The sequence below is a fragment of the Rhagoletis pomonella genome, unplaced genomic scaffold (genome assembly GCF_013731165.1).
Source record: "Rhagoletis pomonella isolate Grant_MI unplaced genomic scaffold, Rhpom_1.0 Rhpom_scaffold_00001, whole genome shotgun sequence".
Classification (NCBI taxonomy): domain Eukaryota; kingdom Metazoa; phylum Arthropoda; class Insecta; order Diptera; family Tephritidae; genus Rhagoletis; species Rhagoletis pomonella.
In genome coordinates this window covers 5,080,394-5,108,042 of record NW_023458555.1, presented here as the reverse complement: position 1 = coordinate 5,108,042, position 27,649 = coordinate 5,080,394, and the positions used below count along the sequence as shown (strand labels likewise).

The 27,649-nt window shown below is 35.3% G+C and overlaps 1 protein-coding gene across 2 annotated transcripts in view; it reads right to left on the bottom strand.

Moving 5' to 3' along the window:
• Positions 1-26,461, bottom strand: part of LOC118736786 (hexosaminidase D) — a 57,603-nt gene extending 31,142 nt beyond the window's left edge. The window contains exon 1 of one of the 2 annotated variants that reach the window (XM_036466820.1): positions 26,109-26,461. In XM_036466820.1, the coding sequence (XP_036322713.1) occupies positions 26,109-26,336 (228 nt within the window). In that variant the 5' untranslated portion in view covers positions 26,337-26,461. Of the gene's footprint in view, positions 1-21,721; positions 21,989-26,108 lie in introns of those variants that run through there. The other variant, XM_036466829.1, reaches the window with a different exon arrangement.
• Positions 26,462-27,649: the final 1,188 nt, after the last annotated feature.

Here is a 27,649-nt window from a genome sequence, read left to right as displayed (position 1 = left end):
GTTTTTTTTCTAGGAATATTGCGATGTGTTTTTACGAGTTTTCGTATAACAAACCTGAAAACCGAGACTGACGAACTTGGCTCATAATGCCTTGTGAAACATAACTACACCAAAAATTTTGCCCGGTAGGTGGTACAGGGTCGATTTTTCTCTCTTTTCGTTAACCACTAATAAAAGCTTGTCTTAAATTTTTTTTTTTTAATTATTTGATTTCAATTAAATTCTAATCAATCAAAATTTGTCCGGTCTATAGCATTAACAGTCTTACAGGCATTCCGCACTTGGCTTTAATTCGGTTCAAAAACGCCCTATCTCACTTCAAAATGTATTGAAAATATGCTGATATAGGGCGTTTTCGAATCGGCAGCTGAGATAGGGCGTTTTTGAAACGAATTCTGAAATAGGGCGTTTTTGAAAAGTTTTTTGAGATAGAGCGTTTTCGAACTGGCTGCCGAGATAGGTCGATCTTCCACTCAGCCATCGATATGTACAATGTATATCTAAACATAAATCTTAAAATCTCTTAGAAATATTATTTCTGGGAAATGGCATAACATTTATAATTTCTCCAGCTAATAATAGTTGAAACGTCATTTTCAAGATAATTTTTCCCACTCCTTCGCCAAAATATGCAACACTCCATGGAGGATAACTCTGTCATTTAAAATTAATTTGGTTCCTTACTTTGGTTAGAGTCTAAGGTATAAGGTACGTTGGGTAAAGTTCCAAGCACACAATTGGAAGATAGCATAACGCATGTGGAACATAAAATAAGGATCGGCAGCTATTATTGCATACTTAAATAAAAAAATCTTCAGGATTTTAATGTTCTCCAGCAAACGAGAAACATATAGAAAATCTACTATTGAACTTTATTTTCTGCAACGATTTTTCACGTCACTCCGATTTACTCCGATTTAGGCTTGCCGTAGTTCTAACCCTGGTTCTTATTCTCAAAGCAGCTCGCTTCGTTTTGAAACCGTTCGTAGGTCGCTAAACTGTCTCTGTTAAAATTTTCGTTCGTTTTTTCCAAATTCAATTGAGTCCCGTACGAGTTGCATCCAACAGAAAACGGGAAATGTGACCAGTGTTGCCATTTTAGTGGTTTTGGAGCTAGATTTAGCTCTTTATTTTCTATTTAGCTCCGAAAATTGGGCTTTAGCTCCTAGGTAGTTTTTTTAGCTCTTTTCAAAATTATGTAGATTTTTTTTTTAGCTCCTGAAAGTTTTAGTTGTGTTTGGTTATATATTAAAATTACAAGTCTGTAATTTCATTGCACAAGTTTCATTCCCAATGCAAATGGCGCGCAAGCAAATGGAAAATGGGCAAGTAAGTCCATTAGTTTCTGCAACGTGCGCAGGAGCACACAAACTAAATATACCGGACAGTAATTCGAGCCCCGATAAGCCCAGGCACTGTATTCTCTCTAAGGCGTCCACGATAGAAAAGTAAAGCCAAAACTTAAGCGTTGACAAAATTACAAATTTCCGAATTCAGTGGAAAAACATACATTTGTATCCACGGGAAAATACAGACTGCACCATAAACTCATGGACCTAGGTTAATGAATTCAAAATTTAATTAGAAGAAAATCCATTTTCTGAACGCAGGACTTTGTTTTTGCCTTAATTATTTTACTTTTAAGGAGAGAAGGAAGTACAACTTTTCAGACAAATTTTGCGAGAAAATTATTCGTAACCCGAGTTTTTATGGTCAATTCAACTATCTAAAATTGCAGATTTTAATAGTTTGTAAAGTATTTTAGTTCGTTGTCTAGTTTATATAAGTATGTGCATACAAGTTTTTTTCCAGCGCTTAAACTTATAAAATTCGTTGTTTTTATTAAAATTACGGAAAATGTGAAAACAAACGTACGTCACAAAATGCTCAACTTTAATAAAATTTAGCTCTTAATTTTAACTACTTTTAGTATTATTTAGCTATTTTTTCAACCCTTTTAGGTCTAAACGAAAATTTTCTCACCGCAAGAATATAGTCCAATATGTAGATACGCATTTAAATAATTTAATAATGTCACGTGTCCACATAAATTACTGCTTTTTATCCCATAATAGGTAGAATAAATTATTCATATCAATTCAAAATCTCTATGTGTAGTCGACATAACACACACACAAATAGTATTCGCGATAAATATTGTTTTACCATAAATTTTAAATTTGCAGAGCACACTACACAATTCAGTGCTAGTGCTCACTTATTTACATACGAAAATATACCCCTTTGCTTTGTTACCAAATATGCACTCTGCACTTTTGCAATACAAATATGTAGCTAAATATTCGGAGCGGATTGGAGACTTTGCACAAATTTAGGCCGAGGCGTTTCTTAACCAACCGATTTTTTTTTTTTTTTTTGGCCACGAAAAGGTCTTTACATGCATATTCAATAAGCAAGTTGGTATTGCGCAAACAAAGTTTTGAAACCGTTTTGCCTCCCTGTTTGATCAAATAAAATTGACAACAAAAACGGCATGATGATCGAATTTGCATCCAATTCAAAAGTATCCTGCTGGCTTTCGGATTGACATTGCCATCGATTTGTTCTCCACAGGCACCAATCGTGTTGCACCATATCCTCAATTTCACTTTGTCAACATTTCGTCGACATATTTGACTGGCCCATTGCAGCATTGTTAACTCCTCGCCACCACCCAGACTGCATCATTAGTTTTGCTTGCAATTTATGAGTTGTGTGTACCGTTGAGCACGCGGTGCCATCATCAAATGTACAACACAGATTGTCAAGTGATTCACTATCATTGCTGCTGCTGCTGCTGCTTTTTCTATTGCACTTCCAACTCTCGACATGACTTTTTACAGTAGTTTTGTTGTTGCACTTAATACTCTCGCCATAAACAAACCCCATGGCTATGCAGTTTCGTCATTTGTTTTGTCATTGCTTGAGAGCCATAAAGCACACACAAAAGCAAATGAAAACAATCAAACAAATGTATTTTCAAATTTTTGCTGGAACAGCAGTTTGCGCAATTTATTTAGTTTTCAATTTGTAAGCATTTAAGCGACACTGCCGCTTATTCGGTTTTAAATGGCAGCAATTGGTTCTACATTGAATACTTTATAATTAGTGGGTTCCCTAAAAATGCATAAATATGGTATTATGGAGCGTATGAATTTCAGTAGACTATCCCAAGAATCGAGATATGGAACAAAATTTGTTTGCAGTAGGATAATGATAGCCCGTGCCCCGACTTTTAGTCAAAATTTTAGTTAAAAACTTGATATAAGCCTGCTCCCAAGGCGATGGCTTTGTAAGGATGCAAGACTGCAAAACGATATGTTTTCTAGTGGAATAATTTGTGTATGTCCTGAAAATTTGCAATTATAGAACATTTTTTAATTGGTCTGACAGGGCGTATGATGAACATTAAATTAATGAATTCAACTTTTGTAACAAATTCTTAAAAAAAAAAATGCATTTCATAATATTAAATAAACAAAATAAAGTATTTTGGTGTTTGATATGTCATCTCGGGTTGATTGAGGAACAAACGCGGAAGTATTAATTAAAAAAATTTCAAAATATCCTTTGGAATTTCCATGCTTTAATATCCTTATATATATTCAAATTCGGATAGTTTTTAAATAAAATGAGGCAGTCTAATGTACATATATGCGGCCAGCATGCTGAAGATGTCTAGCTTTTGCGCTAATTTCTTTGATTTGAATTACGTTTTGCACATAATTTTATTCTAATAAAAATTTCATAATTCAAAAGCTGAGCAAGTTGGTGTTAAGATTGTGGGACAGCCAAAGGAAACTTGATTGAAAAATTCAATATTTTTGAGAAATGCTAATATTATCTGCGGGCACTTTGGTGATACGTATGATGTTGAGCTGCGTCAGACTTGGGAAGGACCTCTCCGAGCCATTTTAATACCCAACGAGGGAGGTTTCAGACAGGGCGACTGCCGTTCATGTGATTTCTTTAGTCTGATTTTGGAGAAGATAAATGCTTCGGAATTTAAAAGCTAAGGTACAAATTTTACAAGAGCGTAGGCGTATGCCGACGGCATTGAGATCATCGGTAACAACTATCGCTACGCCTGTTCTGCGTTTTCGAGTTTTGATGGAGAACCAAAGCGAATGGGTTCGGTGGTGAACAAGGATTTTTGTCCTCCTTTCAACAAACAAACAGTCGGCGCATAGACGTCTCGGCACTCTCAGAAGGGAAACACCTGGCGTATTTTATTGAACTCAGGTAAACAGCGCCGATCAAGTACAAGAAGATGTAAATTATTCCAAAATGGCAGGCTCTTATATAGGTTTTGGTTATATGCCATCTTAAGGTACGTGACATTGTTTTATGGCCATTTGCTTAATATTTGCTAAATTTTACTTCGATATTTAATTAAAGGCCTCTAGATTTATGCACACTTTCACTGCAATGCATACGCAATGAAGAGAATATTTAACGATAAAAATTGCAGTGTATGTATACATACTACGCATATGTACGTATGTAATTAAAATTAACTGAGTTATTATTTATCATTCACAACGGCTTTGTTCGAAAATGCCAACAGAAGTAATAAGAAATTTTTATAAAGCTGCATTGTTTAATTGGAATTAAAATTTAAAATGAAGCAGCAAAAGCGATGCAACCCCAACTATTTATCGAATATAAAAAGGACAAATGTACAAACATATTTACAAACATATGCACATGTATATAATATGTATGTATGTATGTATATATGCATATTTAATATTTACACACTCTCGATTTGCATGGAAATTATATACATAGTTGTTGCGTAAAACTCTGTCAACGACAACACAAAATGACGGCTTCATGTTGACAAACATAACCATACACAAGCATATCTGTCCATATTTGTACATATACACTAACAATATGCACAGTGCTGGAAAAAATTATAGAAACAACTGAAAAATATTAAACCAATTCAATCAACACTAGTAAATATATTTCTTGGAATGGCGCACGCTACACAAACAGCAGTTAACGGTTGTTCTTTTGGAAAACATTTCATTCCGCCAGTTTGTCTCATTTTCACTTTGTGTGCGAGGGAGTGAACAATTGAATAGTTGCGCTTGGAAAAAATAATAGAACAAAACATGCGTTAATGTTAACTAAATTAAAGTTATACTAAAGGTTATTGAGCCATAAAAAAGAATAAAATGGGCCGAGCTAAATACTGCACGGAAGAGGAGGAGAGTTTAATAATTAGTTTAAGAAAACACAGGAATTCGATGAGTAAGATAGCAGCCGTGGTGGACTGTTCCAAAAAGAAGGTGTTCACTGCCCTTCATAGCGTAAAAAAAAAACCAGAAACATGAAGTAGAAAACGAAAAACGACTGCTGGCGATCAAAGGCGTTGCAAAGCTAGCCATTTTCTGTCCTCAAGATAGCTGAAAACAGAATTGAATTTAGATGTAACAAGCCGAACCATTAGGTACAGATTAGCAAAAGCCACAGTTCCAGCCAGAACCCCTAGAAAGGTACCGTTCCTAAGCCTTAAAAACAAAAACAACAGACTTGCTTTTGCCAGAAAACATCTTTTCCGACAAAATTGGAAAAATGTGCTGTGGTCTGATGAGACAAAAATTCATATGTTTGGATCAGATGGAAGAAAACAATACGTAAGACATCCTACGAACACAGAATTTGATCCAAAACACACAAAAAAATATGGCTGCTTCTCGTATGAAGGCGTTTTTGCAATATTTTGGATAAAGAACAAAATGTGTGCGGTTGACTTTGTAAATATGTTGCAGACGATAATGCTTCCCTATGCTAAATATGCAATGCCATTACGGTGCTAGTTTATGCAGGATAATGATCCTAAACATTAATCGAAATTGGTAAAGCAGCGGCTTAAGAGGGAAAAAGTGCAAGTTATAGAGTGGTCGTCTCAACCGCCAGACCTTAACCCCATTTAACACCTTTGGGCAGATTTAAAGAAGAGAATCGGGCCTTTGGTATTGCATACTGTCGTGCTGAAATAAGTTAACGACGAAAATCGTCCAAAAACTATGCAGTGATGCCAAGTTTTTCCGTTTACATTACATTAGTCGAGTGGAAATTTTGGGCAATGACATGAAATTTTCGATTCGATTCGACACTCGCAATAAAATCGTAATGTATTTAAAATTAAACGAGTTCTTTAAAAAATAAAATAATTATTTTTTTCCAACGCTGTATGTATGTACATATGTATATTTTAATGATAGTGACTGTTTGGTGTGAACATTCAAAATTCATTCACCAGGGTGTGATGCTAAAATTCCGTGGTGCATTCATTTTCAACTCACAACACCCAACGGACGATGACAGTCTCTTAGAAAAAAGTGTGAAAATTTTCTCCGCAATTCCCAGAACAGGCGCGCGTTTAGCTGCCAGCAATTCAAAAATGTCACACAATTACGTAGAATTTTTAAATCAAGCAAAACCTCTAGCACAAACCTGAACGTACGTATACGTACATATGTATGTATGTGTATGCTTGTAAGCGTGTGTGCTTTGGTGTTTGTATGAAACATAAATGGCCAGTGACTAGAAGCTACAGCCAACAGAAGCGGAAGTGAAACTATTGGCAGCGACACCCACAGTGCGCAACAAACATGGGAGAAGTAGGAAGCCGTATGCGTTTGTATGTGTGTGTATAAACACATGCATATACATTTACAGTATACATATGTATTTATATATGTATGTACGTATGTATGCGCCCTCGTAGACTGTACTTACAAGTAGCTGCGTTGAATTGAGTTAAACAGGCCGCAGAAATGCAATCGAGGCCAGAACATCGACGCACAAACGTTGTCGTTATCTTGCATACGCATACAATTAAATGCAACCCTGCGAGAAATTTCTTAAGCTGTGAAGCACTGTATTAGTTATAGTCTTTGGCTAAGCAAACAATACAGAGTAGGCCGCCGGGGCGAACAGCAATAATGGGCACGTTCAGAAGGCGCAACAGCTCAGTAACTGTTGTGATTGCACCTTCTGAATGCGTTGTTTTATACTTCTGATCAACTGAACAGTTGCGTGTTGGATGATCGTAATATTTTTCTGATCATTTGAGACAATATGTTGTGTGTGGTTGAATTTGGCAGCTAATGTATCAAGCCGTTCATTCTTTCACCATGCTGTTCGACTGCAAGCGAATGTCTTTCTTAGGAGTAAGCGGCTCGTTTTAAACTTTATAAAAGAGTTCAGTGTATTTTGAAGCCACAGAATTTGGTTGTATGCAGGGCTTTGGACCCCAGCTTTTTGACGACCAACTTAGACGTGAACATTCCTACTTGGTATCACACCGTCTACCATAGTTGCCCGTTAACTGGACCCAACCATCTATAGTCGATTTTAACGCTCCACCGCTTATTGGAGTCAACAACGAAAGAGAGAGAATAAATATATCGTCCACAATTGGTGCAAGTTTTATAAAAAAATAAGTACTTTAATGCACTGCAAATAGTAGTATATGAAATGTGACAAAAATACACACTCCGAAAATGGCGAAAAAATTAAAAACAAAAATTTAAAAGGTTACTCGATACACATAAAACCGAAAACCGTACATAGTTACTCTACTTATATGCTTAAACATACATATAAACATAATGTAAAAATATCGTAAGTGTGTGTGTGTGTGTGTAAAAGCCTCCTGTGCACGTAGTGGGGTTAACGGCAGTAAAGGCAATAACGGCAACGCTTAAAATGTCCGCTTGTTGCAAAGTTGGAATAGTTTGAATTGGTTGCTGAGGCATGTCGCCCTTGCAATGTGGCACGTTCCAGCAGCAGCAACGCCAACAGGGGATTTAAAGTGGAAATGCTGTTGAAATGCTTGAATTATGGACATGCTGGCGAGGCTGAAGTGGTATGTATTCAAGTGGTGTATAGATTGCTGCGAAATGGGCTAAAATGAGGCGAACATACAATGAAAATACATACACACACACATGCATGAGTTGACGCACATATGCTGATGCGTTGGTTGGAGTATGTTTCGTAGTTGTAGTGATTTTGTTTTGTTGTTGATGCTACTTAATTTTGTGTCTAGTTGCTGTTGGTGATGTAAAAAAAAAAATGTTCTCATCCCCTCTCGACACTGTTGTACTTCCAAGCACTTTTGCGTGTGCAACCGAGAATTCACATTTTGCTTAAAAATACTACTCTGCTTTCCAGCAACGTAAGCATCCATCCCTTCGGTGGGCTACCAACACTTTTACTTTTGCCACACAGATTGCAAAAAAAAGTTTTAATATGAAATTTCCGGTTGGCAGCATCCGGTCGTACACGTTGCATTGCATCTTCTGCCAACCGCATTAAACCAAGCGGCCAGCAACAAATACAAAAAAACCAATAAAAAAAACCAATGCGTCGGCCCTAGCGGCACGCCGGATTCGAAAGCAGCAGAGCAAAGAGCGAGCTTTTTGAGCTGTCATTAAAAAGTAACTAACTGAATCGACCACATTTGTATGCTGCGCAACCACAAACCCAAAGGATTCGTCGTCTACTCTCCCTTCCACCGACCGCATGGCCACCTATGGCGACCATTTTACATTGCGGTTTGCTACCAAACGTCACATGGCAGTCTCACCTTAACTGTCGGGGCTTGCGGTGCGGTTTTCAGTTGAAGTTGCAGCAGCGACGACTACAAAATGCCGAAAGAGGAGGTTTGTTGTCTATGTTGTCTTTTCATTTCCCCCACCACCAAATGGCTACCTTTTCCATTGCTCTAACAGCTGAATCCCATTTGCATTCATGTGTTTAGTGAATTTGGCACTTTGTGAATAATTCGAAAATGGAGGCTTGCCACTGGCGATTTTTGTGCAATTATCTAAATTGCATCGCTAATGCGATTAGAGGTTTAATTACTCGCATTTACTGTTTGCAATATTTCACCATTGCAATTGCAACAACGCAAACAACAATAACAAATGAGTGTCGCTAATGTGACTAATGCAAAATAATTAATGTCAGTGTCTAATTTGCCGCCGAAACTTAAGATATGTAAATGATCACACACATACATGCGCACAGTTGACAACTGTAGACATACCGAGTGAACTTTTAATTGAAAATAATTGAAAATTTTCATATGAGGAAAATTGCAATAAAAGGTAGTAATTTAAAGCTGATGACTATGGAAATGCCTTCACTACACGGAGTTTAAAACTCGAATACTTTAGTTGTTTGAGTAAGACCATTATTCTCGTCATATTTTACAGATTTTAACTTTTCTCACCTTTAGCTGAAAACTGGAGGAAGCTGCATCACTTTGCACATGGTTCTTCAACTCGAAATTCCCTTTTGTCAGAAAACGCAAAATACTGCTTCCGAGCACATGACTAAAACAAATGCGAATTTTAGTAAACAATTTTGCAATATGAAACGAACATTAAATGAGACAAAGGAAGTGCAGCCAGCCTTCCGGATCTCCATTTATTTAGCAAAAAGCTAAGCTTACAACAAAAAATCTCAATCGATCAGAAGTGTGATGAGCAGGGAACGGATTTTTAGGACCTAAAAACCTATAAAAAAGACAAAATAAAATAAATAAATAGGCTGGAAAGGCAAAATAAAATAGCGAAAAAGGTAGGAAAATGCAAAAAAAAGGTATTGCAAAAAAAGCAAAATAAGGCACTAAAAAAAGACAGAAAATACGAAGAACAATCAAAAAATACATTTATTTTAGAAATGTTTATATTACAAGTAAAAAGAGAAAAACTATGAACTAGTTTCATTATATGAAAAATTTGTACTTTGAATCTTTGACTATTTTATCCTTTTGAGTTTCTAACTCATAAAACTTTAATCTGTATAGTGAACCCCAAGATGCATTTTGAAGTTTTCTGGCAGCATTTTCATTCGATTTTCGCGAAGAAAAGCCTTGAATGTACTAAATGTGCGCTCGACGTAAGTTGATACCAGTTGAGCCCAATTTAAATATGGAACGTTTGAAACGTTAATATTATCAGGAATAAACGCGGTTTCCTCGCCCTTTACAATTTTATCCACACCCCTTATTGTCTCCAAACATACGTTAGCTGAGAAAACGGCTTTGAATTTTTTCAACACCAATTTGGCAAGAGGTCCCTGCGCTTCTATAAGCCGCATGGGCATGTGTATATTTTTTAATCTAAAAAAAAAATTGCAAATGCTATAATCACTTTTTTAAAGGTAGAAAAGGCAAAAAACGGCAAAAATCCTAAAAAAGGCAAAAAATGGCAAATATCTTAAAAAAGGCAAAAAAAGCTACATCAAATGTGTATATATGGAATCAGGGAGAGCTAAATCGTGGACATTCTTAATCGAAACTATTTTATTTTCAATGATAACTAATTGAAATTCTCACTATTTTACCTGCAACGAACTCATTTATTTAACATGGCGATGTTCTAGGAAGCATTTAATTGCCTTTTCCTGCATGTACTTTCAACTAATTTAAAACGAATTTGGCTTAAACAACTTCAAAGTCAATAGGTTTCGTTTGATTCCGCTTTCATTCTGCACTTCACAGATGCTTTTTCATAACTAAAAAAAACCGAAATTAAAATTTTAAATTAAATGAGATTTGAACATGCACATTTTTAGCTGCGACCAATTGTAGCAAACATCTTTCCGCGCTCAGCTACAGCCAGACATATAAGGGTGCTTTCAAATGTTCAGTTTGAATTGTGTGTAAGCAGTGTAAGTCGACTGTCCGACTCTGCATTTAACTCCACATTTGACTCCACACTGAACTACTTTAAAATGAATTTGGCTTACACAACTTCAAAGTCAGTATGTTTCTTTTGAATATGCTTGGGTTCTGGACTTCACAGATGCTTTTTCATACTTCCAAGACACAAACTCATTTTTTGAGCAAAAAGAGTATAAAAATTCTAAACATTTACTCGTTGCATTTGTTTTAAAGTAGGCTTTCAATTAGTTGATTTAAAAAAAAAATAACTTGTTTCCGTCAGGGTTAATATTTAAAAAATAATTTCATCTCTCATATTGGATTCAGTTTGGAGCCTTTAGTATTACCAACCTACACATACAAATGCATTTCATATATAATAATATTTTAAGTATTTGGCATTGAAAATTAGACTTGGCATAAGAACTACATAAATCTAGTGATTTACAGTGCGACCCACATTCAAAAGATTCTGAAACTTTCCTTCTACTCTACTCACAGCAACTTGATCCATTTCCTCGGCATAAGTGTATGAACAAAAATTTGTTGAAAGACTACTGCTTATGCCAATTTTAAATTTTTTTTTTTTATACGAAATATATATGTAGTAGCCATAACATTTATGTATGTGTAGCTTTGAAGCGAGAATTTCCTGCATTTTGGCAACAACAGCTTGCTGCAGCAGTGACCTAAAAAAACATGATTTATTCGACTGTTGCAAGCGCGTTCGCTTCAAACGTCAATGGCATTGCAAATGGGTTTTCTGCTTGCTTACACAAAATAGTTTATGTTTTATAAATATGTATTTAATTTGTGCAAACACACACACACTCCTTTATTTATTTGTAGTTACATATTTGCTTACGATTTGTTTGCAATTGCTATTTTATTTTCATGACTTTTAACCTTTAAAATAGTTATACGCTTATACATAAATAAGTACAAAATGGAATTTCCCACAGCGCGCTGCAGCAGAGGAAAGTGGAAAGCATTCGTTCGTAAAAGCGTTTATTTTGAATTTAATTTTTTTGTTAATACTTCATGTTTTTCGGTCAATTTTTGCTTAGTTAGTGCAAGTGCTAATTTGCTCGCAAATATTTTTACAGCAAATATTCTAACGAAGATACATATGTACATATATATGTAAATACATATACGCTTTTCCTCTAGTTTATATTTTTAAAATTTGTTGGAACTTTTCTTTGAGCCATTGCAGTTCGCTTGCATAAGGTTTCGCCCAAAATTTTTGGCTATTCAATTAATTTGTGTTCAAACTCCTCTTCTGTCATCATAATTAATTTGAGTTAAAAATTTAAGTATTCTATAGTAGTAACTCGATTGTCCTTAATTTTTCGTAGAATAACTTTTTTAAGTCCACACCCCCTAAAAGAAGCCGGTTTTGCTTTACCCCGCTTAGCTCACAACTTTATGTCTGCATATACATATGTCCGAAAACAACTTATTTTAAGGATTTCACTCAAAGAAAAAATAAAATACTTAAAGAGACACGCAAAAGACAAATAGATTGATTTTTTTTTGCTTAATTACCCGAACAAGAAAGCTCTATTATAATTTTTATAAAATTTTACCAGTTAAAAAATCGAATAGCGTCGAAAAATTAAAAAAAAAAAAATCACTTGTATCACTGTGAACACACAAGAAAGAAAAAATGTGCAACTTTCAGAGCCTATTACAAGAAAACGGTACACTTATGGCAAATATTTATCTAGTCAGTGATGGTGAATTTTATGTACTTTCGTTCGGTACCAAAAACTGACTTTTACCTTGAAATTATATATTTTTTTTTTTGTAATTGTAATTTATTGCAGTCATATGAAACAGACGTTCCTTACAGACTATAGATAAAAATTACCTACTTAGACGATACGTGTAAAACAAAAGCACTCTACAGTTTCGAGATCAAAGATAAAATAAATAAACTTTTTGGAAGAGAGAAATCCAGTTCGATAGAATTCGAGATCGTGTTGAATTCGTTTAAAGCTCTTGAAATAGGAGCATTTCTGGCATACACCGTTTTACAATTTCCACCATAAAACGGCAGAGGATTGCGAAGATTCCTTAGAGGAACATTGAAGTTGACCTGCTCTAGGAGCATAGGGCAATCGATCACACCATTTATTAAGTTAAAGGTAAAAGCTAGAGATAGCAAAGATCTTCTGGCTTCCAGAGATTTAAGGTATATTAATAGCAAACGAGACTTATACGATGGAATAGGCTCGCTGAAGTTAAGATTTCTGAGGGCAAATTTAAGAAAAACCTTTTGAACCCTCTCAATGCTATTAATTAGGTTTGAGTCGTATGGCCTCCAGATGAAAGTAGCATGTTCTAACTTAGAACGAACAAAAGATGTGTATAACAATTTAAGTGTATAGGGGTGAGAGAACATTGAGCTCTGATGAATTAATCTCCATTTTTGGTACCCAATATCCAACTGTGCGCCGTAGCCGAATGCTTAGATGTGCCCACTGCCACTCGGGAGGCCCATAATCCCGCTTCTGGTCCCAGCAACATCAAAAGAAGTATTTTTTTTCAAATAGCGGTCGACAAGTCGAAAATGGAAAACATCCGAGTGTACTTCTGCCATAAAAAAAAAAACTCATTCGGAGGTGTAGATCTCTCCATTTGTGTCACAACATCAAGCATCAGAACCCTAATTGAAGGAGAAGCTCCACCAAACCTGTAGAAAACGATTAAGTGTTAGATATTCATTTACTGGAATCAAATCAAATAGTGCATCCCCAAATAACCTGGGATATAATTAAGGGGGTTTCCCTTAAACTTGAAAAAATCCTTAAAAACTTCGAAAAACTCTAAACTCTTATTAAGGCGTCAAGATTTGTATGAATTGAAGAAACCGGTTTGTTCGATAAAAAATCTGGTTTATTCGATATTCGAAAAATCAAAATTAAAAAAAAACCGCTTGCAGATACACAAAAAAAAATCGGTGGAAACCGAATCGGAAAAACCGAGTCAATCACCCTAATACATACACATGTATCGCATAAAAATGTGAGCATAAGTGTAAGGGCACACCGCATATGCTTTCCTCGCATAAGTTTATTTAATTAATTCTACTTATCATTCGTTTAAAATAATACCCTTAATGAATATTCAAATATTTCACGTTTCTGACGTTACTTCCGGCGAAGATTCCAAACTTTCGAGTACGATCGAAGCTGCTAAATACTTTCACTTACACATTCGAAAATTTCTGAAGCATTTCCAAAACAAGTTTCGAAAGCAACACAGCATGTGTGCTAACATGAACATCTGATAAAACGAAACACGAGTGAAATTGTGCAGCAAGACTATTGAATTTCAACTGCACCCGCACCGAAGTTAACGTGCAGGACGTGAGCCAGGAAATTAAGCTCAAAGGCAAACATAATCATACACATACATACATTTGTACATATGACTGTAGTCGATGCGATTTAGCTTTCGTTTTAGTTCGAAGGCAACAAGGCAACAAACACACACTAGTTTAATGCAGGATTTTGGTTTCCACATTTGGTCCGGTCCCCCATTGCTGCAAAAGCCGTATATGCCATGAAATTCATACAACAACACTGAAGGCTGCATGCTTCACTGAAGTTTTCAATAGTAAATCCCAATCGTAACTTCCGTTGCAGAAATAGTAGATGTTGTCGTTGGTTTTGGTGCTGGTTGTCACATTTGTTGCAAAAGCTTAGCTTTCTGGTCGGTCGGCGGTCTAGCTGGTTTGTAGTGTTGCATTGCTTTGTTGTGACAACCGCGACACCCAAAACAAATAACAGTGGTGGTCACACCATTGATATTGTGACTGTCCGTCCTTACTGCGCTCTTTCTACTCTCCTCCCCTCTCTCCTCTGCTGCAATATCTTCTACAACGCTCGACGCTTCACAGATAATAAATCAAGTGCAAGACGTGCAATATGTACGTTTCAGCTACATTAGATATGCTGCCACCAACAACAAACAATGCAACTCAAAGCGGCCAACAGCTGCTTTCTGTGACCCCTCTATTAGCAACATACGTTTGTACATACATACTTATGCCCGTGCATGTGCGTATGTATAGTATAGTAGTATATATGTATGTATTTACAAATACACTCAAGTGCATATGTACATTAGGGTGCCCATCGTATTTTTTTTTTTTAATTTCAAGACCCTATCCACTAATTTCCTTCCTTTTTATGAGAAATATTTCTGCCTATTTTTTAAAGGTCATTCAGAGGTCGCGCGACCTGTCGATTTAGCTCAGAAAGTGCGGTTTTGTAGATTTATCAGTTTTTGAATGACTAGTTTTCATTCAATTTTAAAACGATGTATAATAATCCATTGTCAGACTTGGATTGATGGGAGTTTTCATCGGGAAAATAAAAAAAACATTATGTTCGATCCTTAAAATTGAATGAAAACTATTCATTCAAAAACTGATAAATATACAAAACCGTACATTTTGACCTAAAATGACCAGTCGCGACCTTCTAAATGGATTTTGAAAAATCTATAAAAATAAGCAATAATATTTCTTTTATAGAAAGGAAGGAAATTAGGGAGTAGGGTCTTGAAATAAAAAAAAAAAATAAAAATTACGATGGGCACCCTAATGTCCATATGCATACTTTCCAGGACTGCATTTGCAGAAATGAAAAGGATGTTGAAATAAACTGTTTTGTGCTTATTGTTGTTGATGTTGTTGTCATCGTTTGGCAGTCTTTGCTATAGCCAGTTGTAGCTTAGTGGCACTGCATTTTCGTAGTGTAGCCAACTCAAACACTGCTTGATGCGGAAGTGACCTAGGAGAAAATTAAATTAAAATGGCGAAATAATAAATGACCAACATAAATGCGAAAAATGCCAACAAATATGACACGGAAAAAGACACGCTGAGATAAATGTTATTTCGCACAGTCGACAAATAGAAATGCTCATAGAAGAAAAAAAAAACAAATGACATTGATGAAAAATCTGTGTGACTTTAAACAGGAGAATGCAAGTTCATTTCAGAGTCATTAAATGCCTTTACTTAGACACACTGGGGCATATTCATAGTTGTAATAAAGTGGACTCCAAGGTGAAATGTAAACAGAATAACATTTCTGATCTTTAAGGTGACATTGTAAACGCAGCTTTAAAAAAAAAAATCCCAAAAGCTCCAGCCTCCAGCCTGAATAGTTCTCTACCTAAAATAAATAGTATCCCCTTAACACGGAGATACCCATACGCCCGGGTACACAATACGCGAAGATGGTCTGAAGTGAATCTTATCTTCTTTCTTGAAATATGTATACTCTTTAAATATTTAAAACTCCTCCGGCATTTAAATGACTGTCTTGCTTGCAAATTTAGTTAAAATAAATTTTATACAACGAATCGGCACGGTAGAAGGGAAACACTTCGTTATATGAGTTGTTTTTTTTTTAGTGTTGTTAGCGTTTGCGTTTATTTCAATCAATGGAGTTCCAGAAAAGAGTACAATAAAAAATAAATCAAGTATTTGAACAATTTTAGCCATGATACAAAAAAGAAGGTAGTTTCATTTAATGAAATTCGTTGTTGATGTGGTTAACCATTTGAGTTTTAATAAAATTATGACATTTCATAAAATTCATGCTGCCTGATCACTAGAAGAAATATTTTTTTTTTAAGCAGAAGATTTCATTTTATGGATTTGAAAATTATACCGGCTACATAATTTCGAAAATGGGGTTGACGACTAGGTTTCAGAATGCATGAAGAAAGTGTATACATACATATAGTGCGTTCCAGCACGGCTACGATTTGCAGGTTTTGCAGGATTTAGTCCAAAGTCGTTCCCGTACGCCAAAAATTGAGAGTAACTGAGCAACTATTACCAGAATGAAGTTTCAAGATTTAGTCCGGAGTTTTTCTTCCGGCAAATTCATGAAAATTGTCAATCGATAGGCAGAGTTGCATTTGTGTACAAAAACAGAACGCGGTGAAAGCAATAACCTTACATTTGTTAAAAAATGGAATGAATTAAATATTCGAATATATATGCATTAATTGTAGGTAGATTTTAATAGTTATTTAATGATCTTTCAGCCAAATCAGTCTTGCACTAATGACAAGTAAACAAACCAAATGACGTTTTTGCTGGAAAAGGAGCTTTTTGCGTTCCCGTACACTTCTGCAGCTGTTCTTCTATTACGCTCACTTGAAAGAGTAAAATCGTAGTTTGACATTTCCACAGGTTTTAGTCCAAATAGTACTGAAGTATATTGTCGTTTAAAGTACAAAAACTCGTATCTTCGTTGTTCAAAACCGCGTAACTGACATTTTTTTCCCAAAAATTGGAGTTGCGATCCCGTACGAGTCCAGGCTAGTCAGAATCATTCAGATTTTACTGGAAATCGGTGCCGTACTCGTCTCTCTGACTATTGAGAGGAAAAAAAGAGACTAAAAAAGGTCCTCTCTCTGTCAGAAGTTACCAGTTTTAGTTCGAAGATTTTTTGCTGGCAAGTTCTGGTAAATGTGTCTAACGATCAGCTGTAGCGTGTTTTTGCAACCAAATTGTAAAGAAAAGAAAAGTGCACTCTGCTAATGCATGTTGAAAAGTATTTAATTACTTGTTTAAGTGGATTCTGATCAATTTGAAAGTATTTTTGTTTATTTATATGTGTGAGCTGAGTGTGTTTACGTATAAAATAAGCAAAAATTTGCAACCAAAATTTGGAGGTTATGTTGAAGTTGATAGAAGTTACCTTTTTTTACTAGAAAGCGATCCCGTACTTTCCAATGTTACTCTCTCGCTCCGAGCGAATTTTTATTTTTTGACAGTTTTACTAGTTTTACTAGTTTTAGTCCGAGGAATACGGGATTGCACCTTGGATTTGCTCACACAAGCAAAAACTAACTACCTCCATTTTTGTATCATGATTTTAGCCTTAGAACTCGAAAAATATCATAATTTCCTTTTTTTAATAACTTTGGTAGTTTTCAAATAGAATGTAAGAGGCAATCGACGTTGGCATCAAATACAACATATCTGTGAAGTTTCAAGAATGCACCACGAAATTAATAAAAAATTCCAGCACGCAGAATGGTGCTACGAGGCGTATACGTTACATACACAACTACGGGTATATGAGCATTAGTTGATATTTTTACTATTTTAGTACATCGTTTTTAAGATTTTATTTAAATACAATTTCGCGACGGAATCTTGTTCTTTATGCAAAACTACAGATTATGCATGGTGTAAGATAAGTATGCCAGCGGCCGCTGTGGTGTAATGATCATCAGTACGCGCTTCCATTCCAAAAAATAATCGCAAACCTCCGAGTGTATTTCTGTCGTGAAAAACAGTTTCTCATAAAAGTGTAATCGCCGTTCGGAGTCGGCGTGAAACTCTTGGTCCCTACCCGTTTTTGCCGAAAATGTAACAACTCGTGGGATTTACCTATATCTATAGTACAAATACATAGCAAACTTTCTGATACCAATTATGAATTTTCAACATCCGTCGATGCTAATTTTGCTAAGAGTTTTCATGAATTTATGAACTAGGCTAGATACAAAATGTGTACATATATTATATTAATAGCTATAAACTTATATTCTGCTCTACAACAATATATATGTACATACTTTTATTACACTGTAAATTATTAATAAAAAGACGAACATTTGAATTTCCAAAAGATTGCTGCATATCTATGTTGGATGTGTAAAACTTTAATATTAAAATTAAGTTTCGCAGCTAATAAAAAATGTATGCGACGCATGTACAATTAAGAGCATCAGAGCAACTTACGAAGACAATAGACTGAATGTACATACTCGTATGTATGTATGTGCGAATCATACAGTTAACGCCAATAAATGAGAAACAATTGCAATTTTTCAAGTAGCACCAAGTAATAGTAATAGCACTGGATCACACATTTTAATTTGGTTTTTGCCCTCGATGAAAAAAATAAAAAAAATAAAATTTTAACACGAGAAAAATTAAAAAACTTCTGTGTTCTGTGTCAAATTCTTGCAATTGTGCTAAAGCCTGTTCTGTTACAAAAAATCAAGTTACTAATGAAGAAAATCTATGGATAAATAAAGAAGTAATGAGTGGTCAAATGAAAATGCGCTAAGATGTTCTGTATGAGAAATGAGCAGGAGATAATGTTACTCATACGCCATGTACACCTAGGCAGCACGCTTTTATGCTCATGTTTCATAGAAAAAATCGTTGCGCATTTTCATTTGACTAAACTAAAAAGTACTCCATCCATCGAACTTTTTTCGGTAAGGGGAAACTTTAAAATTCGATAAAAGTAATGCAAAAGATGGCTTTTTAAAGATTTTTGGGACCGGCAAGTTTGTTAAAAGATAAAATCGCCTTTCACTCGACTCCGGTTTACTGCAAAGACTATAAATCGACTACAGGGTCTCACATATGTATGTATGTACTCATCTATGCAATACGTTTAATGCAAATATATACATATGTACATATCGTCGATGTTTTTGCAATACCGCCCATTGACCAGTTGCAGCAAAACCGCCTAAATCTCCGTTGTGGCAAAAATGTGATTTGGTAACCCTGAATTCCAGGCATCGCAATTTATCCACAAAAATCATAAAATCCTTATTAAAATAAGAAATTTGTAACATAATAGCTAGAGAAAATAACGCCTATCAAGGCAATGCCTTCCAAGTAAATCCGATAACTGGTCGATGGGGGGTTTCGCCAAAAACATCGGCGATATGTATGTATGTACACAGCATGCATGTAGTAATCGTGCAATTTTAGAGATAAACAAGTGTGTGAACACTTGGGCTGAACAACGAATATTCAACAATTATGACAAAGCATTGTCGTTGTTTTCTCCTTGGAGCTGCGTGGTTATGTTTTGCTTTACATTCAAATCGCTCTAAAATCGCATTACCACCAAAAGAGTCCTTGGTTGCACTCAAAAACTCAAAGGCGATAATAACTTGAATGCTACGACTGAGATGCGGTTGAAAAGGTGTCAGCATCGTTACCTAGCAGAGGGAATGTCAGTATAACAGATTCCTTGCATGGCCGACAGCGATGGAAAAATGAAATGCGCGCAAAACATCTGCAAATTTGAACATAGTAGTGCGCATTTTGACATATTTGGCTGAATGATGCACAAAAGGAAAAATAATTTGCAAAAAAAAAAAAAATCAAGTCTAAAGCAACTCGCAAAAACCAAAGCTTAAAATTTTGCTGTTGCATATTCTTTGGGCTCAGTAATTAAGAAAGCAAGCAGTGAGAAATTTGCTTCTATACCGTATTTGTTAAGGCAAAAGTGTAAGTTTGAGTTAGAAATATGTAAGCAAGAATTCTTATAAGCTATTATCTATTATTCGCACATTTTGAATGTACATACGCCGCCGAACATTGTTCACCAAGCTGGAGTTTTCCAGATACCCCTTGTCTTTTTCGTTTTCTCCCAATTGTTTGCATTACATAGCTATTAAAAAATAGGTTTTGGGAGGTTGGAGATATACTTACGGTGACCATCCGTCGTTTTTTTTTTTTAAAGTGCAGTGCTTTATTTTAACCCCCTTTATAATTTTTGTCAAAATAAAGGACGCCATTTGTCCTTTATTTCTTAAACTGTCCTTTAAATGAGCTTTGGATTTTGCAGGGGTAAATTTTTATACAGAGAATATGAAAACATAAATTGTTCCTTATAAAATGTAATGGAAACCTTCGCCAGTTTGTTTAGCACTCTACTTAAGGATTCTTACTTAATCGGTCATCTTTGTACAATCTATAAATCAGGAATCATTACTAATACTAGCAGGGGAAATTTATATAATTGAAAAAAAAAATAACTAATATTTAGACACAAAAGCACAGGGAAAGTTGTGCCTAGGATCCTGTGGCACGCTGAGTTTCCAGTTCCAGTGAAAAAGAACAATAAAACCCCGCTGGCTTCGACGTGTAGTATGAATTATGATAAACGAGTCCTTGATAAAGATTTGGTTTCATTTTTCAGAATCGGTTAAATCCGGTTCAACAGTTTTATAAAAATAAAAAAAAAAACAGATTAGCGACATTTGTACCAGTTTTGACAATTTTTTTTTTTGTTTATTAATTTTTCATACTTTATATGAAAGTGAGAAAAATTCAACGAATTTTCATACAAATTTTTAGATAAAAAGTTTATTGATTTTAGTGGAATAAAAACTTTTTATTCACTTTCCGTTAAAGATAACAAATAACTTAAATTACTCAATCCAATTTTTTAACGTGGTATACTAAGTATATAAAACAAAACAAATAACTAACTAAGTTAAAAACCCAGTTTTGTTCGAAAGTCGGTAGATTAAGTACTAACTAAAATCCTTTTGAAAGTTAAAAATAACTTCTAGATGAGGCAGATAAAGATCTTAATTTTCTATTCAGTTTTTAATCACTCGGTAAATAAACAAAAATGTCGCCCAATAAAAGCTATGATAAATTCCACAATTTTTTTCTTTAGAACATAAATCAATGGCCGCGCTGATCGATTCCATGAGCCAAACCTTTTGTCGCAACAGGCCGCAACTGCAGTAGTTTGGCTGATCTTCAGGCCCCCTGAATCTTGATATCAGCCTATGTTGCTCCCCACGCATTCGAGACTGTGCTGTGTGTATAGTTTTTTACCCTTTATTCCTCTTAAACCCACTACCTACTCTTATTTTCATACGATCATAAGTGGCCTACTTTAACATTATAGATTCCTTTGACCTAAGCACTCTTTTCGGGGCTACGTAAATTATTAAAGGTGAGCATTCATGTTCAAATCTTCTGGCATTTTGGTTTGAGGTAACAGCCTCCAGTGTTTTACATGCACGCCTGCACCATCCGAAATTTTAAGATTTCAACTTAATTTCATTAATTTCCCAGTACCCACTTAGCACTAAACCATTGAAATTAACATTAATAAATTTAAATAAAAGCTATAATAATTTATTTCAACGAAAGTGTTAATTGAACATTTCTAGACATAATTATTTATGCCTTTAGTTAGTATTATTTACCATTTTTTATGAAGTTTATCCGTTACTGAGCTAAACCGTTTTTTAATCGCGCTCCAGCTGCTTTCTCTCTTATATCATTTCGGAACTATGTATGTATTTCATATTCTTTATTATTTTTTAGTAATAAAAATTATTTATTCTTTCACAAGTACATATGTATGTATGTATTCAAATTTTAGGTATATAATAAACACAAAACTGTTTACACACAAACAAAACGCGACTCAACAGCAGCTTCTCACATGCTGCATTCACTGTTTACCGACTGCGACTGATTCGCAGGACAACTAATAGCACAACAGGAAGCGTCGGGTGTCCTTTAAACAAGCAAACCAATAGCAGCATGGAAAACCAGTGTTGCTTCTTGACATAGCTGAGCAACATTTTTGCGGACATTATTCAGTTTTGATAACATTTGAATTTCGGTTAGAGGTATGTATGTACATACATATGCCTACATATACATATGTATATATGCGTGTACATATGTTGTCGGTCAATTAACTACATACTCAGTAATCACCAATTAAGTTGTTATTAGCTTAAATATTGCACCCTTTAATATCAAATGTATCACTCCAATTACCTATACCGTGCGATAAAATCCGTTTTACAAATTTACATAATACATCCACCTTCACAAAGCTTAAGAGAGATTGCCAATATTTAAGTCACGATTTATGAGATTTTTTTTTTTGCAATTCCCTTTGTGGCAACTTTGGTTTATTGGGTATAAATGTTTCGCTTCACAGAAATCGCGCATACCACACGTTGGCCCAACATGTTGCAGATGCAAATGTTTTTTGCTTGTTTCACTGCAACATGTTGCGTAGACTTTCATTTGGAAAGCGCAACTTATACCAAGGCAACCCAACAATAACCTACAGTGTGCATTAAATAAAAATGCAGTGACATACTTCAGTACATATCGGATTATACGGTTATACATACATATGTATGTAGATATAGTCACGGTATTCATATAAACGCGTAAATGCCTCGCATCCGCGTATACCTCGTAAATAAATGGGTTTTCCATACAAAATTAAGTAAGTTTACGAGGTTTACGTGCTTGCGAGTCATTTATGCGTTTAGATTGAATTCTATTCTATTCTATTGAATTTCCAACAATGAAATAGTTACACTGAAAAATAATAACTGGTATAAAGAGATAAATGAATCGTTATGAATTTACCAACACTTTTCCGATATGGCAAATTTGGTGCAGTTCAACGGCGCTCTTTTAAATGAGCCGAACTGCATAAAAATTGGCATATTCTCTTGGTAATTAACCGATGTAAACGTAATCTTTTCTTCAGCACCAACTAGGGTGTTCGATCATTCGCCTTTATTTGAAAATTTGTAAAACCCCGGCTATATTTTAGGTATGATTAATGCTGTAATAAGTTATTATACGAAAAACTAGTAAAAACTTGCAACTTAAGCCATTTTGACACTTCTGACGGTTAAGTTTTGGCCCGAAATTTTCTTCCCAACGTCATAAAAATAAAAAAAATTACAAAAGATTTAAAATTTTCATCCATATTTTCATTTCGCTAATTATGTTTCATCAAACAGTTTGTTTACATTTGAATTTGAAACATAACCTTTCTTTTTGACTTCTGCAAATTCCTGCTTAAAATTTTTACTTGCAAAAATTTGCAGCTCTCTCGGGTTGTTACGCTCTCGAATTCGCTCCCTCTTGCAAATATTTTGGGTTATTGAATGCATTTACAGTAAAAACTTTCAAGTACTAGTAACAATTCGTAACGATTTTTAACCGACTTCCAAAAACGGAGGAGGTTATCAGTTTGTCGGAATATTTTTTAATTTTTAATTTTTTTTTTTTTTGTTATGTATGTTACCGCATAACTTTGGACCACGTCAACCGATTTCGATAATTCTAATTAACCATACTAATTTGGTTTAGATCCGATCATTGAATCATGAAATATATGTACATATTTTTTTCGGTTTTTTTGCTAAAAATTACTTGTTTACTCTTGAATGGACCTTATGAAAGCAAATGCTACAGAGAAAATTCTAAAAATTCAACGGTAATTTTTACCCATTTGAAACTTTATTATTCTAGAATTGAACGATCTACAAAACTGCATACAGCTAATTCCACGGCATTTCAACTTTAATTATTTTAAATCAGGGGTCGGCATTCTAAAAGCCAGATTATGGCAACTTAACTTAACTTAACGGAACGTAGAACTTAGAGAATCAAAATGAAACAGATTTCGCCGTGGCATTAAGTTACGTTAAGTTTCGGCTATTCAATTATAAGCAACACCCATTTAACAGCATTTTGAAGAGAGAGCCGTAAGTTACGTTAAGTTGACATAATCAGACCATAAAAGCGCAAACAGTCAACGACGTAACGTGACGTAGGTTAACGCAGACACGATCTACCTTATGGTACTCGCGTGTTAACGAAAACTCACCACCGAATGGCGGTAACGTTGCCGTTGCTTCTCTCTCTCTCTATCAACAGTAAATTTTATATGCTGCTACGTACGTCAACCTACGTTTACGCTACGTCGTTGACTAACTGCGCTTTAACGCATTCAAACGATTCAAAACTGAGACTGTGTGCGTTAAATGCACCGCTCAGCTGCCGCTTCGTATACGTGTAAAACACACATGTGCTCAGTGAGCTATGGCCTGCCGACCACTGTTTTAAATCATTATAAAATTAGCGAAGCAAAAAATAATTTTTTTACACCTGATTCCTCACAGTTCATCCCCTGCTTAGCCATGTAAACTGAAATTCCCCGCAAATCGGGGAATTCCACACGAGTTGGCTTCCCTGGTAGAGCTACAAAATATCAAAATATTTTAATTTTCGGGCGACGGTTGCAGCAACACGATAAATCTATAGATTTACGTTCTTTGGTAGAAGCTAGAATGTTCGATATTTAAGAAAGTATCGATATCATGAACCGATTTAATTCGATATGGCGATATATCGGGCTGAACAATATCGATATCGGAAAAATCGATGTTGAAAATTCTACTCCCAATTGAATAGAATATTAGACCTGCTTATCAACTCAACTAATTGTGTTATTTCCATCTTGTATATTTACTGAGAATTAAAACGGCATGTTGGTCGACTCAAGCGGTTTGTCAAAGCTAAGAGGTAAATAAATCACACAAGCTGTTGATTAAACCTACTTTCGTTCCCACGACAGTCGGGTCTACGTAACCGGAACGACCCAGATTTATATCTGGCCAAGGACTGTCACTCCAGCAACACTCCCCAAAAAGTCTTTGGGGAATTTGTATGCTGCTACAACAACAACATTAAACCTACTTTAGTATTTTTCCATACACTTCTTTGTAGATGAAAAATTAATTTCTACTTAAATATCGATATTGCGGGTAAAGTATCGATGTTTTCGATATATCGAACTTGGAAAATCGATTCAAAAAATCGATTATCGTGCCATGAAATATCGATATTCAGAATAATCGATACGATATCGAACATTCCTAGTGGAAGCCCTGTGGCAAGGCGAATTTATACAAGGTGGTGTTGTAAGATCAGCTGATTTCTTCGCCTTACATGTATTTTGATTTTTCTTTTACTGATTAGACAGCACACCCATCAAAAGCAAAAACAAAATACATGTCTCAATTCGCTCCAAAATTTACATGTATTTTGTTTTTGCTCTTGATGGGTGTGCTGTCTAATCAGTAAAAGCGAAATCAAAATACATGTAAGGCGAAGAAATCAGCTGATTTTACAACACCACCTTGTATAAATTCGCCTTGACTCGGTCTGTGCATCGGCGACTAAAAACCAAAATTTTTGAATTTCACAGGCGGTATGTGACAAGTTCTGTGCAGACCAAATACACGCTGAGGCAAGTTCTCGCGATACGCAGACCTACTGTGTGGTGTATTGTACCTATTAAACCCGTCAAACAAACCCCCTTCAAATTTAAATTTTATTTTTGAAGTTGTATCATCATAAAAAAGATTTGGGGATTTTTGGGATAATTTTCTAAAATGAAGTCGGATGCTTCGTTATTATTCACTTTGCTTATCAATTTAATCAAGCAGCACTTTACACGGACTACAGCACACGTCAAACGATTTTGGTCAAACAGCCATCAATTTCATACGTACAGAATTTCACCAACCCATACGCACGAGTTTGATCAAACAATTTGACCATGTAAGGTCCCTATTAGAATCATCCACCAGAAAATGTTAAAAACACTAATTTATATTGATTTTCAACAATGTCAGCTTAGATGCGGTAAACGCTATAATATCTTTACATATATTTAAAACACGCTTGTAAAACGCTTAAAACTATTTCTTTTAGTTATGTAGTATCGCTTAATTCAATTGTTTTCAATAAATCACTCACCCAATGCAAAACACACACATGAAATAAACACTTGAAGCAAATGCCGAAAATGCAACACTTTTCGACATTGAGAGTGAGAGAGAAATCAAGAAAAGAATCAAGCGATAATTGAAAAACGTGAAAGCAAAGGAGACAAAGCAAAATGCCGGGAGCGCTGCCGCTGCCAGCAGCGTAGTCAATAGCGCCAAATACCACGGCAATTACGAAGTGATCAGAAGCGATAACCATAAAACTAAATAGCAATAGGTAAAACCAGGTGTTAAAACGAGAACGCTGACAATATTATGAAACGAGATATAGATTTTAGCTAGTTACTCTTCTATGACGAAATACAATGGAGAAAACTTGCCGATGCGACCCCTGTAGAGTTTCGGTAGGGTCGCCAGCTAATGTTAATACTCCTCGAATACGCCAAAAAATCTGAGTTTTTACGAAACTCTCCGCTGTAATAGAAATTGCATATCTGCAATTACAAATAGCTACTCTTCTTATGTAATCTGGTTTAGAGCTGTAAAAGTAACGAAAATTTCGATACCCGTATATATTCGTTACTAATCCAGGCTGAGATTTCCAATAATGGACCATTTCCTATTTCAGGCAAAGTACTGCGATTTTTTTAATGAAATTCGCAGGGGGTGCTGAGGAAGTGGCCGCGAAGTATGTAATGCCAGATCGTTGAAAACTTTACCGAAAAATACTTTGTTAGGCATTACGAAATATAAAGTATATAAAATATATAAATTTCAAAGTAAAACAATATTTTATTACAAAGTGAAAATTTGTAATAAAAAATCACGTGATGCAAAACATTCAAAAACGTGCGTTTTCATTGTTTCCGTTTTCAGTTTGTTTTTCGACATATTTGGTATGTGTGGCTGCACGGAAATTTCAGTTCATTCGCTCTTCAAAGGAAAAAGTGAGGTTGAATTACACTTTTTTGCAACTTTAACTATTAATTATTTAAGAACTATAAGCCTCCGGAGGGGGACCCCCACTACACCCCCCATCACCCTGTTTTTTCTAAGTCTGGAAAATTTCCCCCTAATCCAATCAACACCCGTATTTTTCGTATCGTTACTTTTGATACAAGCACTTGAACCGCCCACGAATCATCGCAACAAATCTCCTAGGATAAGAAAATGTTCATTCGTACATATGTATGTATGTACATACATATACACGCAACAGTTTCGTTCCCGCCCAATATATTGTGTTGCATTGGTTCATGTTAATGGTGCATATACGGAAAATGCGAGTAACGAGATTGCTATGTGAGTAACGATTCGGTACTTCCAGTCAGGGGTTGAACCCGTTACTCAGTAGCGAATACATACGGTTTGCTACAGTTCTAATCTGGTTCATGTTAGACTTAAGATTGCAGTAAGAAAGTATCCAGTAACTTGCCAATAACCAAATTTGTATAGCGTAAGCCAACATTTACTCCCAGTGAGAGAAAAATGCAAGAAAGTATTTTCTATTTTATTGCAAATATGCAAAATGTTTATTTTATTTTTAATTTTTTTATCATGCTAAATACCAAG